The 18,345-nt window shown below is 33.2% G+C and overlaps 1 protein-coding gene and 1 non-coding gene across 2 annotated transcripts; both read left to right on the top strand.

Annotated features, from left to right (window-relative positions):
- Nucleotides 1-404: 404 nt before the first annotated feature.
- Nucleotides 405-16,023, top strand: LOC123709250 (vam6/Vps39-like protein). The gene is made up of 13 exons (XM_045660408.1): nt 405-605; nt 846-995; nt 1,311-1,438; nt 1,614-1,817; nt 2,179-2,494; nt 3,080-3,197; nt 5,355-5,481; nt 7,307-7,675; nt 8,956-9,178; nt 10,990-11,445; nt 11,663-11,889; nt 12,391-12,525; nt 13,881-16,023. The coding sequence occupies exons 1-13, from the start codon at nt 536-538 to the stop codon at nt 14,034-14,036; spliced, it is 2,679 nt and encodes an 892-aa protein (XP_045516364.1). The 5' UTR covers nt 405-535; the 3' UTR covers nt 14,037-16,023.
- Nucleotides 16,024-17,291: 1,268 nt separating this feature from the next.
- Nucleotides 17,292-17,364, top strand: Trnar-ccu. Its single transcript has one exon. It is a non-coding gene; the product is annotated as a tRNA-Arg (tRNA).
- The last annotated feature ends 981 nt before the right edge of the window (nt 17,365-18,345 follow it).

Raw genomic sequence — 18,345 nt, 5'->3', positions numbered from 1 at the left:
GTATTCCACACAACTCGTGGAATGCCTAAAACAGTCTTACATTAAATGCAATGTAACTATAGAAATAAAGAGAAAAAATATTTAACGCTAAAATACATAAATGCCCAACATAAATATTATATATATATGTTGACCGCCTGACGGGTTCATAGATTTTCTATAATTTTCCTCGCAATAGATCACTAGACTGACAAAAAAAAACTTTAGACTGACTGTGATTGAATTTTACGTAATTTCATGCAGTCACCCGACTTTGACAGCAAATTTTTAAGTGTGTTTTCATAATTCATATTATGTTGTCAAATGTCAATAGTCATTTCTCTACACCCACTTTTTGTTTTGTCTTTTGTATTTTGAAAATAAAAATAATATTTTAAACATTTAAATAATACGTTTAAGTCTTTAAAATTTGGCTCAAATAATAAATAGTAATCAGTGTTATGCGAAGGTTCCTATCTATCCTATCTCATAAAGATATTAATTAGATTATTTGCGAAGATAAAATTAAATATAATATATAATTTACAAATTAAAAATGCACGAAGCTTACGAAGTTACACATTTACTGAATGCATCAGTGCAAATAGAAACAATAGCTGCTTATGGTTAGTATCACAATTTTGGAGTATAGTTTGTATATAAATTATAATTTTTGGTCTTTTCTACAAGATCAATAGCCTCGAATTCTCTAGAAATTCTCTATTCTCTACTTAGTTCTTATTTTAAAAGAGCTATCCAAGTTGGCCATTGCTACGTTTGGTCGTAGTGGTATTTTTTTATTCTATACATTTACATTTGAACTGTGATATGTGATGACAAGATTCGTTCTTAATATGTTATTATAGATGGTAACCTGTTGCTGGGAACACGGCAAGGACATCTGTTAATGTATTCATTATTAATGAACAAAGATACGCAAAAGTATGAATTGAAAATGATTAGATATTGTAAAAACTTTAGTAAGAAACCAATACAACAAATTGAAGTTATTGCAGGTAAAGTCTTGATGGTAATGTATTAAATACAGTAAATTTAACTTGTATACTGCCTTCCTTTTTTTCTGTATTTCAAATGCAGTGTTACTATGCATATTTTGAAAAACCACATCCTCCTACTCACAATGTATGCTTACAGTCCAACATCATGGAAATAGTAGCCATTGGGGAAGAGCTCCACACATGTTATATACTAACTATAATTTGTTTGTATACTAAAGATTTTGTCATATATAAATAACTATAACTATACTATACTAACTAACTAACAATAAGGAAACTGCTTGTAAATTGAAGTCAATACATTTTTTTCAGAGGATAGATTACTATTATGTCTCACAGATAATGTGCTTTCATCGTATGATATGAATGGCCTCAACTTTCCTTTGGTGAAGACATTTGCAGATACGAAAGGTGCATCTCTGTTTGCCCTAGACAATAAGGTAGGACACTTTTAGAAATACACAGTGTACATAAATATGTGTGATGTTAATAAAAATATATATATAAGAATAAGTGACATACATACATTTATTCTTATATATATATTTTTATTAACATCTTGATCAATACAATATTTTCTTTAACAAATATTGATATAATATATATTTATTTCAGTCAGCTACATCAATGACTGGTGAATCAAACACAATAGTACATTTATGTGTAGCTGTAAGAAGAAAATTGCAACTATATTATGGTAAAAATGGAGAGTTTAAAAAACATATATTTGACTTCACAATACCTGATGTACCAAAGGTGATGGCTTTAGGTCAACAATATCTTTGTGTTGGGTTCAAAGGCGAATATACTTTTTTTGATGTAAGTTTTCTAAATTAATTTAGCCATTTTCTATGAGTGCCATATTGCAAAGCAAATCTATAATACAGATTTAAGAGAACTAGTGGTTAAGTTTGTACTTAAGGTGTATGTAAATATAGAAATACAAGTCAATGCGGAGATTAGACTAAATGGAATGTTCATGTATAGGCAAAACATCTCTAACAAGGCTCACTTGGCCCTACATAGAAAAGTGCTTATCCCGACGCAAAGTAGTGGTTTTTGGGTGAGGTAGAGATAGAATTAAAGTAGAGAAAATGCTGTGGAAATGAGGGTGTTAAGATATAAAAATAATTTTAATATTTGCAGTTCACTCTTAATTCTAATAATAATTTTCTTACAGTTATCATCACATAATTCAACGGACTTATTCCCTCCAAGTAGTTCAAAATCCTTGGACCCAACAATAGCTAAATATTCAGAAACATCCTTTCTACTTGGCCGAGATAACACTTCAGTTTTAGTGGAAGAAGCTAAAAAGAAGTCTTCTGAAATTAAAAAGACAATGAAAAGGATTGATGATCCAACAATCTCGAAATATTCAGAGTCATCGTTCCTACTTGGTCGAGATAACACTTCGGGTGAAGTGGAAGAAGCGAAACAAGAGACAGTTGAAATTAAAAAGACAATAAAATGGACTGATGCACCGCTCGCAGTTGGTAATTTTAATTTTGTTTTCATGTTAATGTTTACTTTATTCATAATTTTGTACAATATGCTATGGTAATGCTCCTCCCTCCATACTGATTTTGTAATCTTAAAAGAAACTGTAATATGTTGTTGCTTACAATTGAGTGCATTGAATTTGCAGTACACTTATAAGCAAAATAGCATTGGAACAATAAACAATATAGTTTTCATGTTCTTTTCCATAAAATTGGTTCAATGGCATAGTTAGATTGTTTTTCATGCCTTACCTGTGCTTTCACACACATATACTTTTATTTATCAAAAAGTATTTCCTATGACGTCACAGATTTATATTATTACTGTAGTGTATTACCTCAAAAAAATTGTCAAGTGTGTTATTGTCTTTCATTTTAAGCTTTCGGGTTTTCACTTTTATTATTATATAATATATTTTCTCTTCATTGAGACATCACATTACGATCTAACCTAACCGTATGGATATTTAACATAAGAAAATATACAATACTTACAGTCTGTTAAGGGAAAGACAGTCTGCTGTGTTTCTTTTTTACGTACAACTGTTTCCACTTAATTCCAAATATTGCATATTCCAGTTTGGGATGAACCCTTCATTCTGGGTTTGCTACAAGACACCGTTGTAGTGCAAACAGTTGAACCGCCTCTCTTCATACAAACATTTGTTGAATTGAATAAAGCAAGACTTATGTACAGGTGAGATTTCTTATGCCTTAATAAGTAATTAACATATGATTATTTGATAAATATATTTACAATTAATATGATTTGGGCTACTGTGATATTGAGAGCAGTGTTGGCCTTGTGGCTTAAGCGTGCACTCGAAAGCCTTGAGCAAAAAAACCGCATTTAACACTCGCTCGTACTGCGAAGGCATCCGTCTCAGGAAACCGTATCTTGAACTCAAAAATCGACAGAGTATGTCAAGCACAGGAGACCTTGTTTATTACGATATTATTATCATAATACAATCAACAAATAGACATCTGAAGGCAAGAGCGAACGTTGTAGTACCACTATCTTCTCTTCATTATTGAGATATCATTTAATTTTATGAAACTATAGAAATTTTTGTTAACGTGGAATTCAAAAACGGTTAAATATAAAATTTATTTGACTTCTCACATAAATAGCATTTTCTTAAATTTTTTGTAACATTTACTTAACCGGATTTTTCACGTGTTTATTTCATATGTCTGTGTTTAAACTAATAGCATTGCAACGTTTGAACATATATTAGGTCCTTACATATGAAATTGGCGTTTTGTCTACTGGCCACTTTGACCTCAAATATCTCCTCTTTGGTTAGGAATTTCAAATTCAAATTTGTCCAGCTATTTACTCATGTATTTGTGCTTCGATGACCGTCATTCATTTGTTTTTTTATTCTGTTTTTTTTTGTTTGCGTCACTCATTTTAGAAAATGGAAAACTTAAAGTATCGCATTATTTACGAGTACGAGTTCCGCCGTGGCACTAGTGCTGCGGAAACGACTCGAAGGGTGAATGATGTGTATGGCGGTCATGTTGCAAAAGAAAACACAGTTCGTTTTTGGTTCCAACGTTTTCGTTCTGGAAATTTCGACCTGCAGAACATGCCCCGTGGACGGCCTGAGACCCAAGTTGATAATGAAGTATTGAAGGCTATTGTGGAAGCGGATCCATCGCAAACCACGTCCGAGTTAGCTGCAGGCTGCGGTGTTAGTGATAAAACTGTTTTAATTCACTTAAAGCAAATTGGGAAGATTAAAAAGCTTGAAAGGTGGGTACCTCACGAATTGACTGAAGCAAACCGGCAAACGCGCGTTCAGTAATGTAACGCGCTGCGTTACATTACTGAACCGGCACAATAATGAAGGTATTTTAAACCGAATCTGAATCATCAATAACCTGTGATGAAAAATGGATTCTTTACGATAATCGGAAGCGCTCAGCGCAATGGTTAGATCCTGGCCAGCCAGCCAAATCCTGCCCCAAGCGAAAATTTACCCCAAAAAAGTTACTTGTAAGCGTTTGGTGGACTAGTGCCGGTATTGTTCATTGCAGTTTTCTCAAATCTGGCCAGACTATTACGGCTGATATCTAATGTCAGCAATTGCAAACCATGATGGAAAAGCAAGCGACTAAACAACTTAGGCTGGTCAATCGCTCCACGCCACTGCTACTTCACGACAACGCTAGACCACACACTGCACAACAGACGACTACAAAATTAGAAGAGCTTCAATTGGAATGTCTAAGATATCCTCCGTACTCCCCGGACCTTGCTCCAACAGATTACCATTTTTTTTCGAAATTTGGACAACTTCTTGCAAGGGAAAAAAATTAACTCTGGTGGGGCAGTCCAAATCGCCTTCACGGATTTTATTGATATTGATCCCGTCCGACTGGTTTTTTAGTAAAGGGATCAATGAACTACCTGAGATGGCAAAAGTGCATAGAAAACAATGGTTCATACTTTGATTAATTAAATATATCATATTTAAAAATATTTGACTTTTTGTTCCTCCCATACAAAACGCCAATTTCATATGTAAGTAATACCTAATATAATATTATCTTTAAAAAAAATACTATACCAGTTTATAACGCGAAACTGTAAAATCATAAATATAGTATAAATTATCTACGAATGAATTTTTGAAATAAATGAATAAATACCTTAATAATAATAGAGCCTCAGAGAGAGAGAGAGCCTTTCCTCTGATCTTTGCCAATAGTCTGCCAGTCTTTTCCTGCTGTTTCTAACAACTCAACAGCCCACCTTGTTTTTGGCCTGCCTACTCTTAATCAAGCTTATGTCAGCTTTCTGTGGACAAAAGTTCGAGGATCAAACTCCAATTATTATTTTCAGATGTAAGCGTGGTCTGATATTTGTTTCATCTGTGGGTCAAGTTTGGTGTCTCACTTCTGTAGATATCACGAAGCAAAGAAAACAGTTGCTGAAAGACAAGCACTTTCAAATTGCGATAGATTTAATGGTGAGTAATAAAAACAAGTTATATCTATCTGTAATTTAAAAAAAACGCATCGAGGATTATGGTTCCACGGTTGAAATTATTGTGATAGTTAGATAGATAGTTACATAGACAGCAAACAATCTTTTACTAATATAAATTTTAATAGTTTTTTGAACTACGCTGGAGTTTCATCCCTTGGTTGTCGACATCCCCAGGTGGAACTTCTTGCTCCCTCCTATGTTCCCTAGACAGTATAATAAGGCTTTAAACATGCATCTCTTGCGCAGGCTTTCCCCTCAAGCCACATCTCACTTAACATCAGGTAGGATTGTGGCCCAACGTCTGACCGGTTCTGTATAAAAAAAGAATATTAATATTTAAACTATAATTTCTAAAGATTCCATTATATTCATTAAATATCTGTGACTGTAGATGGGAAGTTATATTCCGTCATTAGTGAATCCGTTTTTAATTTTGATATCAGTATTTCGTATCATCTAATTCCGTAGCTTATTGTAGATCTGAAACTTCTCTGTCAAGATCTAAAACGAGTTATATATAGCTCCAAATTATTTGGTGAATTGAACACGCTTCGATGAAATTTTTATATATATATTATGGCAATACTGATCACACTTCACTTGGATTTTTTTATGTAATGTAGAATTATGATATCAGCAAGTTTTATAAAGTTAAACAAGTATTTCTATGTTGTACCATATACCACAAAATCAATTATGTAAAGTTCTAACATATTCCCCATTTATTTATAAAAACATAATTTTTACCCTTTAACATATCTTGATGGCTGGAATCCTTCCACGGTCAGCTTCAGACACTTTCTTTTGCGGTGGAATCGTGTTCCGGTGAGGATCTACTCTGGTAGATACGACTTCCAATTGTTTAATAAAAGAGTATACTCCTTCCTCAAACGCCGGACGCGCGCAGTATGCTCGTCATCTTTCCTATAAGAAAAATCTTCCTACTGCGACGGACAGAGTTGCAGTAGCTATAAAACAAGTTGCTTATCATTTTTGCACTTTTTGTAAAATAAAACTTTGAAATGTGTGTTTTGTTTCTGACTAACATTATGTGATGTATGGTATGATGACGGTTCTGCGGCTGTCAAATAAATGTTAAAACATAAATTATACTAAAAATAAATACGAAATTATACGATATAGCTAAAGTTTTTAAAGTCAACAAACCAACTATTAATAAATCATAAATCAAAGTTACCCTAATTAACGAAATAAATTAATGAGCCGATGTGTTTGGAAGAGGAAAACGTTTGGTTATTGCAGTTCAACTTTCGTTGAACAAAATGTTTCATTTTAAAGTTAAAAAACGCAAGTTCATCTTTTAAACGTGAGATTATTAACCTATATATATATGTAAAATTATCGTTTGTAGTTTTGCTTATTTATAAAAAAAAATGAGATTATACGTGAGAAACAACGCATTATGTGTAAGATTAGGAAACACAAAAATAAAATAAAAATACCTGTGTCAGGGTTCCCAGCTCCAGCTCCAGCTTCAGCTTTTGGCCAGCTGAAGTCATTCGTCAGGTTTTCGTGGGTAGAGTTTATTAAGTCCGTGTCCCACATAATCCCTGCTGGAGTAAAATACCGTAGGTATATGCGTAAAAGCATTTCCTGACGTTAATAAGAGGGTTCCCAACCCTTCCACAACATACATACATTAAGATTATTGTTATTAAAAAAAGTTATGTGTTATTGCAGTTGGTCAAGTTAGAAACGAGAGATTTTAATATTTCAAATAAGAACAGAAACCGCAGGGTTCCTCATCACATCACAGAACCTTTCTGATAAACCCTTATTTCCAGAAACTATCAGATAATTCGCCAGAAGAAAAGAAGCAAACAATTGATTCTATACAAATGCTGCACGCACTCGACCTATTTGATAGCAAACAATATTCGCAATCTATGAAAGAATTCATCAAACTGAAAACGGATCCAGCTGAAGTCATAAAACTTATTCCAGAGTTGGACAATAAGTTTGAGGGAAAAGAAAATGTATTAAAAGGGAAAGATTTAGAGAACGCCCTAAACGCTTTGATAGAGTATTTGGTGGAACTGAGATTTCAAATTGGGACGAATACGGAAGGTTCCAGTAAGAGTGAATCTAATCAGCGGAATGTGGCCCAACAGTTGGAGTTGATCGATACAACTCTGCTTAAATGCTATTTACAGGTATTTATAAATTATGTAGTTATGTTTTTCGGACATGTTACAAAATGCCTTCTTATACATTGATTTTAGCACATAAAATAATTCATAAATTTATTTATTTTGAGTAAATGATATTCTATTTCTTAAGACTTCACAACTTCTTTTTTACCGTAACGTTAAAATATGGCGTGATCAAAGTGTGCTATTGTTTTAAATGTCGACACCAAGTGACCCATGTGTCCGTGAAGGATTCAGTTTTTTAAATGAACTTTAATATTCCTGTCCTTTTGTAATAATTAAGTATAAAAAAAGTGTTTGTACTTATGGATACGCGTTGAAAGTACTTCAAAATCAAAAGTTTTTATTTCAAATAGGCCTTTGCAGGCTCTTATGAAACGTCTAGTTGCACGGTTCCAAAAAGTGGGTCTCATGGAGAAGAACCGGCAAGAAACTCCATGGACACTCTTTTCAACAATGGTTTAGCTTACAAAGAATCGGTTACAATAGTAATAATCGGCTGAGAAGTTTATATAATGCAAGGTATACAGAGATTCTATGCAAAAGAAAATTGAGTTTTTACTATTAGTGTAAAATTAGGTACACACACTTGTACAGCGCAAGTTGCCAGCGAAGCCGCACATGCAGAGATGAATTAGCGCCATACATCTTTATCGTCAACATAGTCTTGGATTTTATAATACGCTTTTTTAATTAGGATTTCTTTGATGACGTTTTTGAACTTTTTAGTCGTAAGATCAGTTACACACTTCTTTGGCGTAACGTGATAAAAATCTTTTCAAAAATTTTATTTTGTTTGTAGAAAAACGACACTAATAATAGCAAAAAGTTATTTAATACATTGAATGTTTTATTATAACCCATTATCTAGTAAAATAATATTTATTTAAGTATCACAAAATAACTAAAATGTTGACTATGGCTAACTTCAGGGTGTCGGTATGCGCGCGCATCGTAAGAATTTACTTTCATAATTTTTCCCTAACACGCCAAAAGAAGTGCGTAACTTCAATAACTATTTATTTTATTTATAACTTACTATACACTACTCAAATGTATGTAACATACAGGCCGAGATACACATTTTAATATTATATACACAAATACATATTTATTTATACCCTCATTTTTATTTAATTTTATTATTTTACAAAGTGTTAATAAATTAATATTTATTACGATACATACTTGTTACGTTGGAAACTGTTTGGTGAATAACTCCAATATCTTGGTTATTAGCTACTGTATGCATAAATTAAATAATTATTTCATATTTTCCTCAGACGAACGACGCATTTGTGGCTCCTCTCCTCCGTCTGAACAATTGCAGATTAGAGGAAGCCGAGAAGACGTTACACCAACACGGAAAACACAGCGAGCTGATCATCCTCTATCAGACAAAGGGACAGCACACAAAGGCACTGCAGTTGTTGAGAGAGCAGGCATCACAACCAGATTCAAGTCTTAAGGGATATCACAGGACCAAGAACTACTTACAACACTTAGGTAAAAATGTCTTCTATGTCGCTTATATAGCGCTCCACGGATCAAGCTGTCAAAGTCCTATACATGATTGATTTCTTCCAATATGATATTAAAACCTCAAATGATGATACGGAGTGGTATGATTTTATCTACAACCTCAGCCTCAGATACAGCCTTGCTTCTGCAATATGAAGGAATAAGATATGAAAAATGTGTCTATTAGTTGAGCTTGTTTGTCAAGGTATTTATTTATTTAGTCCACCTCATTATTCTACCTTAACAGTTACAACTTATTCACGTCACAATAATACCTACACCGGTTATCCTACATAAAAAAACATTTTAATTATATTTATATGCTTAAATCTTATAACAATATAGGAACTCTTGTGAACTCAGCCAGTGTACAAACAAATAGGTCTACCTCGGTTGAAATTTTGTTTATTATTTGTATTGCTCGCGTGAGTGGCGCTTTGTTATACAAGTTGGAATATGCGCGCGGAAATACAAAAGTTTTGACGGAAGCCTCAGGTTTATACTTGGTATACGTAGACCCAGTCTCTCCATAATATCTAGATTATGAAACCGACCCGTAATTATCTTAAATAAATACACTAACAAAGCTAGCTCGCTTCTGAGGCGTAGCTGGTAACCTACCATACTCAGAACAAACAGGGTTGGGTACAACGGATACACTCCATACAGTCTCTTGTCGATTCATTATTTACTAGCTGACCTGACAGACTTTGTTCTGTCAAATAGATTTGGAATGTGGCAGTTTTTTGTTCCTACCTATTTTATAGTTAGCGCAAAAAAATCTCCTGAACTGAACCGTCACCCTAATGATAGGGCAGTGTGTGTAACGAAACGTTCACCCTAAAACGTTTGCATGGGAAAAAGAAAAGGGCTGTTTTTGGGTTTTCCCGGAAATTATTCGAATTTTTCTCGCCGTAAAAACCATGCTTAGACTTCAACAAACATTAAAAAAAAAGAATTGGTACAATTGGTCCAGGCGTTGTAGAGTTATGCGCTTACCAACACATTTTGCGATTCATTTTTATATTATAGATTATTAATGCAATAATATACGTCAAATTACGTAGGTATATTTAATTATTACTTTTAGATCTTATAATGAACTTTACATTATTTCGTTTAATGATAACGTTTTAGAAGTTGCTCCAAGTATTATACAATAATTTCGTTGCAATGTTTGAGACATTGCACATTATAATTAAATTATATTATGTATATGTGTCTTTTTACTTTCTATTTTTAATGTATTATCTTTTTAGTTTAGTTTGTTTTTTTTGTTCCTGTTTAGTTTTGTCTTAATAACTGTGTATAACATGTATTTTTGCACTTCTCGCCTATCTTATGTAATTTAATACATATTTTTTCTTTACTCACAGTGGTTGCCTGGAAGAGATCGCTGGAAAGCGATAAGGCCGCTGGTTGACCTCCTTTTGATTTAATTATGTTCAATTTTTTATATTGTAATGTAACGAAGTGTTAATAAATGAATAAATAAAAATTGTTAAAAACAAAAATATTATTAAATCAAAAGGAGGGCAACTGGCGGCCTTATCGCTTTCGGGCGATCTCTTCCAGGCAACCACTGCGAGTAAAGAAAAAAAATCTATTAAAGTACATAAGATACCAATAAACAATACCATTTCGGTTCATCATTTTGAATTTTTCATATTATATTGGAAGCAAATCAGGAGTAACAGTGCGATCCATGTAAGGAACCTAGATCCGCCCTTGATTCAGTAAATATTTGTCTGTGTCTTCAAAGCCTAAGCTTCGGTTCACAAGTGTATATTCAACAGGCGCGGAACACATGAACCTTATATTCAAATTCTCTGATTGGATATTAAAAGAACATCCCGAGGAAGGGTTAAAAATATTTACCGAAGACATAGTAGAAGTAGAAAACCTACCTAGGCCAAAGGTCCTAGATTTTCTACTACGAGAACACGACACTTTGGTGATACCCTACCTCGAACACGTTATACACACATGGAATGACACACACGATCTGTTTCACGATGCCCTCATAAATATGTATAGAGAAAAAATCACTGATAAAAAAGCGAATTGTACTGAAGAGGAATTGCAGCATATTAAGTCGAAATTGGTGGCGTTTTTGGAGAAATCGAGTCATTATACACCGGAAAGGGTGATTTTACATTTCCCAAATGATACGCTATTTGAAGAGCGTGCGGTCATTTTGGGCAAGTTGGGCAGGCATGAGCAGGCCTTGGCTATTTATGTGCAGATTCTCGGTAAGCGACACACTTAACTAATTATTTAAATATTCTTAACAGGGATAATTCATATTTTACAAAACGTGATAATTTTCACTCATAATATATCTGTAAATTAAACTACGATTTTTTTTAGTCTACCAGAGCTGTTAAAGGGACTTCGATGCATTTGTTGTCTATAAATTCTTGAATGAAGTTTTAATTTATAATTTTTATATAACGACAATTATTACAGGTGACGTAGACAGGGCAATACGTTACTGTGACAACGTATGGACACGTAACGATAAAACAGTAGACGTATACGTAACATTAATGCGTATTCTTGTGAACCCTGAACAGAACAATTCATTAACTGGACCCTTAGCCACTGTACCGAGACACCCGAAGGCCTCCACGCCCGATCTTGAGACGGCTCTAAGTATTTTGGAAAAGCATGCGGATAAAATATCACCTATTAAGGTGAGTGCCACACAAACACATATCAATAGTATATATGTAGGAGTCAAGACTGTTAATTTTTCTCACTTAGGCTTTCTTAGTTTAATAACCGCGTGAAAATAATATCGTCTATTTTTTTTAAGCCAGTAACTTGTAACGTAACTGTGTTTTATAATACGTTATCCTAACTGTGAATGGGAATTACTTGTGGATACGCAGATTAATAAAAGGACTTGGGTACTCAATACTGTAGTTTATATTTTCCCCAATACTAATCCACGTCCACACGCGATCGCAGTGCGCAGTAACTACTGATCGCTAGTTCATACATCAAAACGCTTACTCGACACATTCATGCTTACACGTGTCCCTACAAACTGTATATTATATTTTAAATAATCTGTCTCTTTAGAGAATTTGATAGAAAGAGACTAATGAAATAAATGCAATTAGGATGATTTATTTCTTCAAAGAAGTAACTTTATATTTCCCTTTGTATACACCATAATAATTAATTTACAGGCCCTATCAGTACTACCAGATAGCGTCCCGTTGGCCCGTCTCAGTAGTTTCTTGGAGAGTGCCCTTCAAACACAACTCACCATGAAGCGACGAACACAAGTATTAAAAGGATTGTTGTACGCCGAACACACACAGGTAATATAAAAAAAATAATATTCATTCCTATCCCTTGTATAGTGTGGAAAAAGAATGAGAAGGCAGAGGAGTAACAGTGTTGTCAATATAACAAAAATAGATTCAGAACGGCTGTAACTTCCAATTTCACGACATGACTGTATAGATTATATTTTTGTAAATTTGACGATTATTTTAACCCTTGTGATTGATTTGCTCCAGTTCAAACAGTTTGTCAAGAATTGGCGATTTAAAAGAGCGGCGGAGAGTATCTAGCCAGTTCTTCTTGCCCGCTCTACGCCCTTGACTTGCGAACTGGTAGTAAATGTAAATTTAACGTCTTTTCTGTTGAAGTTCAACACTTGTTTACCTATAAGAATAAAGTTATTTTGAGTTTCCATCTTACTACGAACTATACTTGAAATTAAATAGTTATAATAAAGGAAAGGATTTGTATGGTATCGAAGTTAAGTGTACATATTGTATGGACAATTGAGACATTCAAGCTGACTGCTGAGCTGACTGAGATTGATAATATTAATTTCATAGACTAGTAGGTAATTAGTAGGTCTAATTTCGGATTTGAGACATTCTGTATTCCTGGCAATGTTTTCCTTCATCCTACGAGCGTGTATTAGATGCGCATATAGAAACTCCATTGGTACAGTAGCGGGGATCGCTACGAATTCAGGGATGACGAGCGCTTGTTGGCCACATCGCTGCTAACCACGTATACTACTTGATGAAATTATCGTAAAGTTGGTGATAAAGCTTCCCTGGTTGCATAGAATTAAACGTTTACTATCCATAAAACCCCCAAATGTAGATTTAGGAAAAAAAGAAAGAAAAAACTTTACTATACATAATAACAGGATGTTGTGGGCAGCCAATCTCTTCCTTTTGACATTGTACTTGACAATAATTTCTACATAACACAAACTGTGTATAATTCAACAATTTTCGCACAATAAGAATATTTTCTGTATCAGCACAGGACAGGTTGACAAGATCTTGTTTAAGATTTTTAGTGAATGTGTGTCATGTGAGTTATGTAATGTTAGTGAAGTGTTTTTAAGAATGTGGTTAAAGATGAAAGGGCCTCGGAAGGGGAAAAACCATTTTGTTAGTGAATTTTGGTTTATATTGCCAGCGCTCCAGACGAGGTTGTGACTTGAGATACAAATAACGACCTTAACCTCCTTACTCATAAAAATTACATTAGTCTAATTTTCCTTTCTACCAAATTGTGTTAACTCTGTGATAAAAATCCACAAACATACTTTAATTAAAACGGTGCAATTAGACTGATGTACTATTTATAAATAGTGTTCAAATTTAGTTAGAACATATTTTTAGCTTTACTTTAATATTTTCAGGTACAAGAGATGAAACAGTTCCATGAATCGAAAAGCATAGTTATAAACGACTATAACGTGTGTCCCGTTTGCAAGAAACGATTTGGGAACCAAAGCGCCTTCGTTCGGTATCCCTCGGGGGATATTGTCCACTATTCCTGTAAATTGGATAAATAATAGGAGATTTATGTCTATATAGGCCGACCGAACTGGCCGTTTAACGTCGTAATTCCAAACTTTGTTTTTAAATAAAAGATTCTAAAACAATCTTATATGTACGTGAAGACTATGTAAATTTATTAATAATAATCAATCAATTAGATAAAATAATTATAGAAACAGCAGTTTGCGTTAGTTTTTTCGTAAAAGTCAAAAATTATTTGCTTCTTGTAAAAGAATCACGAGACTAGCCACAACTCGCGTCTTTTCCACAGACTCAATATTACAATGAAATAAAACGTCAGTTTTGACACATGATACATGACAGAACAATCTAAAAAAATAATAATATGTTAATATATATATTGGCTTATCATTAAGTTATGTCAAAAAGTGGCTTACTTTTTGTTGGGGGACTCTATGAGGAGACCAGCTCCAAGTTAAATAATGTTTACACTGTCACCAGAGACAGATGACTGCTATAATTGTAATGTTGCAATAATTGTTATTTTAATGAAGAAGGAGGATTTGCTTATAAAAAAATTAAGTTGTTCTATATCTATGTCTTAAGGTCTACAAGATACCAGACCATAAATTTAAAAAAAATCTTTTCTCCTGTCATATTTACGCGGCAACGCGTTTTTTCACTAAAAATATAGTAAGTATATGAATGAGGGAGCGTGGATAAAAAATTCAATTGAACAATTAATAGAACGTGTAAATTCTGTTTTTACAAATTGATCATCAAACAAATATGAGAAGCATATTTTGTCGTATTTAAGCATCTTTTTAAGCCATGTATTAAAATATGAAAGTTTAGTCGTGGCAACTTTATTGTGGAATTTTTCTAAGTATACAATTTTATGATCTTTTTGTCATTGGATCTCAACTATGTCACGGAATGCATAAATAAGACCGGAGTACTAGCGAGCGATGTGTATGAAAATTCATGTTAATTTATTTTATTTAAGAAGCCAACGGCTCTAATAAAAATTACAATACCAAATGTATAATAATTAATAAAGAATTTCCATGAACGCCTACCCTAGCAAAAGTACCGAATTAATTGGTCCTATCACTTCATTCTCTTATATCATAGACCAGAATTGTGAAAAGAAGTATATCTGATTGTATTATTTTACTAAAATACTTTTTGGTCTCTGACACGCTGTGGGACAGGTGAGTACTGTGGTTGAAACTGCAATATTTAGTGCGAAATTCAACCAAAAATCCTTATTGATCTAGTATTGTCTTTGGTTAACTTAGCTTTAACACATTGAAAGAAAACATTTTTTTAAACGGATTAAAGCTATTTGTATTATTATAAACTTATAATTATTTTACATAATTTTAAATTTTAATTTTTCCGACGTTTCGCGTGCTTTACAGTGTGCGTGGTCACGGTGACCACTTATTCACTTCACTGTTTATATTGTTAAAATATAAAGCTCACTTATTGTATAGTTTAGTAGAAATTTAGTTCCATACATTGAGGAAGATCATTATTTTAATGGTGATAATACTTTCATACGCTAACTTACCAAATTATTATATTGTTTATAAATTCATATAAATAACTGTTGAAACATGATATTTGTAATAATATAAACTTAACCAGTCTTATAACAAAATAGAAGCTATTGAAAATTGCCTTATCAAAGAAATAAATGTGATTTTATTTAAACTGTTTCAGCGGCAGCGTTAGTTCTCTGTAATATCCAATACCAGTCAGTTTATTTATTTATATTTATCAGTTAGTATTGAGTTTTATTACCCAATTTCGATAGATCTTTAATATCCATAGCACTGAGCGGAAACTTGAGATCGTGTGGTACAAAAACTCAATATTGAAGGTGGGTTCGGATTGGGAGTTACAGAGTAATGACGCTGGATTAAACTTCATTCATTATAGAATATACTGTAATTATTGTCATGCTCATAAGTTATAATGCATTATATATTTAATTAAGAATATATTATTTTTTACGACGCAATATGCCCTTATGAAAATAAATGTTAGTAATAATAAGCCTTTTATTTGTGCTTGCTATGCTATGCTTGTTTAAGTGCCTCTCCATTACTGGAGGTTGGCCGTCAGTCTCTTGAAGAGTGTCCTGTCCTGTGCCAGATGCAGCAACTCTTCCGCAGTCGCAATATCCGTCCACTCCCTAATATTACGAAGTCATGATTTCTTCCTTCTGCCAACACTCCGTACCCTGGATTTTACCCATTCTAATTAATTGAAGAAGTTGGTAGCGGTCGTGGCGCAACAAGTGGCCCAGGTACGCAACTGTCCGTTGCTTAATGTTTCTTACATTAAACAAAGAATTTTAAGAAATTTTAGAAACTGACTTAGATATATATTTGCTGTAAATACAGATAATACTGTACATAGTGTTATTAAATTCCGCCCTCCTTCGACGTGGTGTGCCAACGCTTCTTTTTCAAAACTGAGGCCCGTTCCAGCGTGTCCATTGTTTGTCTGGTCTGTGTAATATTTGAGTTATTCTCCGCATGTATTAACATATTTTCCACACAAACATGTTAGTGCCTTGCGATATTGCACATCGACCATTGGAAATAGGCAATCGTGCTAATATCGGTTTTATAATTCAATTAGCTGCTTAAACCGCGCGAAAAGCTACAATATAGTACTTAATTTTAAATTGAAATCCTCATAAACGATGAATGTAATAATTAATATGTATTTTTGCATTATTTTATTTTTCTTGTGTGTAGCACTTAAACTGACTATTAACAATAATATTTCATAAATCTACAAAAATAGAGCTTTATTAAATTGTCTATGATTATATAACCTATAATTATTCAACTAGTCATCTCGATACTGGTCGAAAAAAAAGTAAATCTTTGGTGTTTGGGCTTTAGCATCAATACAGTACCGACATCGACTTTTAATAAAAATTTAAATTTAAATTGTAATACAAACCAAACTATAGCAATATTGAATCAATTAAAATAATTCAACACACGTATTTATAAAACTATGGTAGCTTTCTGCTATTATTTGAGCGCTAAAGTCGAATTTGCTATGAATGGTATGCTATGGTTGCATTATTTAAGTGATAATAAACACGTTATATAAAGTAATTTATAAATTATCAAGATTGTTTCACGAGTATTAGATCGAATTGATTTTAAATAATATCAAACTTGTTATCAGTGGGCGCGTTAATTATTTGTATGACGCAGGCGTGACGCAATAAGACGCGCGCGCCGAACTGCTTACACTTACACGAGACTCAGCCGCATGCCTCTGTGGCCCAATGGATAAGGCATCGGCCTCCTAAGCCGAGGATTGTGGGTTCGAGTCCCACCAGAGGTAACACGAGTTTTTTTATATGTTGTATATTTTAGTTAATTATATCTATAGTATGCAAATTATCAAGAAGTATCGGATTTGGTAGTCTGAAATAAACATTGAGCAATGGTGTGTATACAGTATATAAAAATATAAAAACAAGCGGTAATATAGTGTTAGATTCATTATGAGAATAACCACTTTGCAAACTGAGAAAAGAAATGTCAGAATGAATTTATTTAGGCAATGTCATATGCAAGTAAAATATTATCATAAACTCATATACATATAAATAAAATCGCAAAAAATTAAAGCAAGATTTTAGGGATTGCAACCCGATCTTTTGTATCATGTACTCGTTAACTTGCACTATAATTACGAAGCAAATATATTAAGAATCAGCATTAAAATATGCAACAATAAGTAAACTTTCCAAATATTATTGTAGGGGTTATTATTTTTAAAACACAATATATAAAAATCAATCCTACCTTACAATTTATGCGTCGTATTTCTAATATGGCGCTTCCCATATAAAATTTTGCACTTTCCCAGAAAAGGACTTGAGAAAAACATCCTCTTATGTCACTCATTACAGTCGGCATATTTCCTATTTATCGATTTCATTGATCTAAAAGACTTTTAATTAAATGATCTAAAGCTCAAAACATACATTCTTCTTATTAGACCACTTGATTAATAGATTTTATTTCATATTTGTCATATGCTTCGATCCAATGCGCAAATGAGTATACATTTTTTTAACTTTGTCGCTTCACTGAACCTTGGAACATTAGGATCTAGAAGAACTTAAGACTAATGAGTATTTTAAGTCTAACCTATTTTACTAATAAGAATGCGTTAAATAGCACTATTTACAGTTCCTATTAATGGAAAGACTGTTCTTGTGTTCTAATTTTCTTCTCTTACCACTGTTTAGCACTTAAGACTAATGTGTTCTTTTCAATCTTCTCACTAGGGCCCGTAGGTGGGGCCTTCAGCATT

This window comes from Pieris brassicae, chromosome 1 (genome assembly GCF_905147105.1).
Source record: "Pieris brassicae chromosome 1, ilPieBrab1.1, whole genome shotgun sequence".
Lineage (NCBI taxonomy): Eukaryota > Metazoa > Arthropoda > Insecta > Lepidoptera > Pieridae > Pieris > Pieris brassicae.
This window is presented reverse-complemented; position numbering and strand designations above follow the sequence as displayed.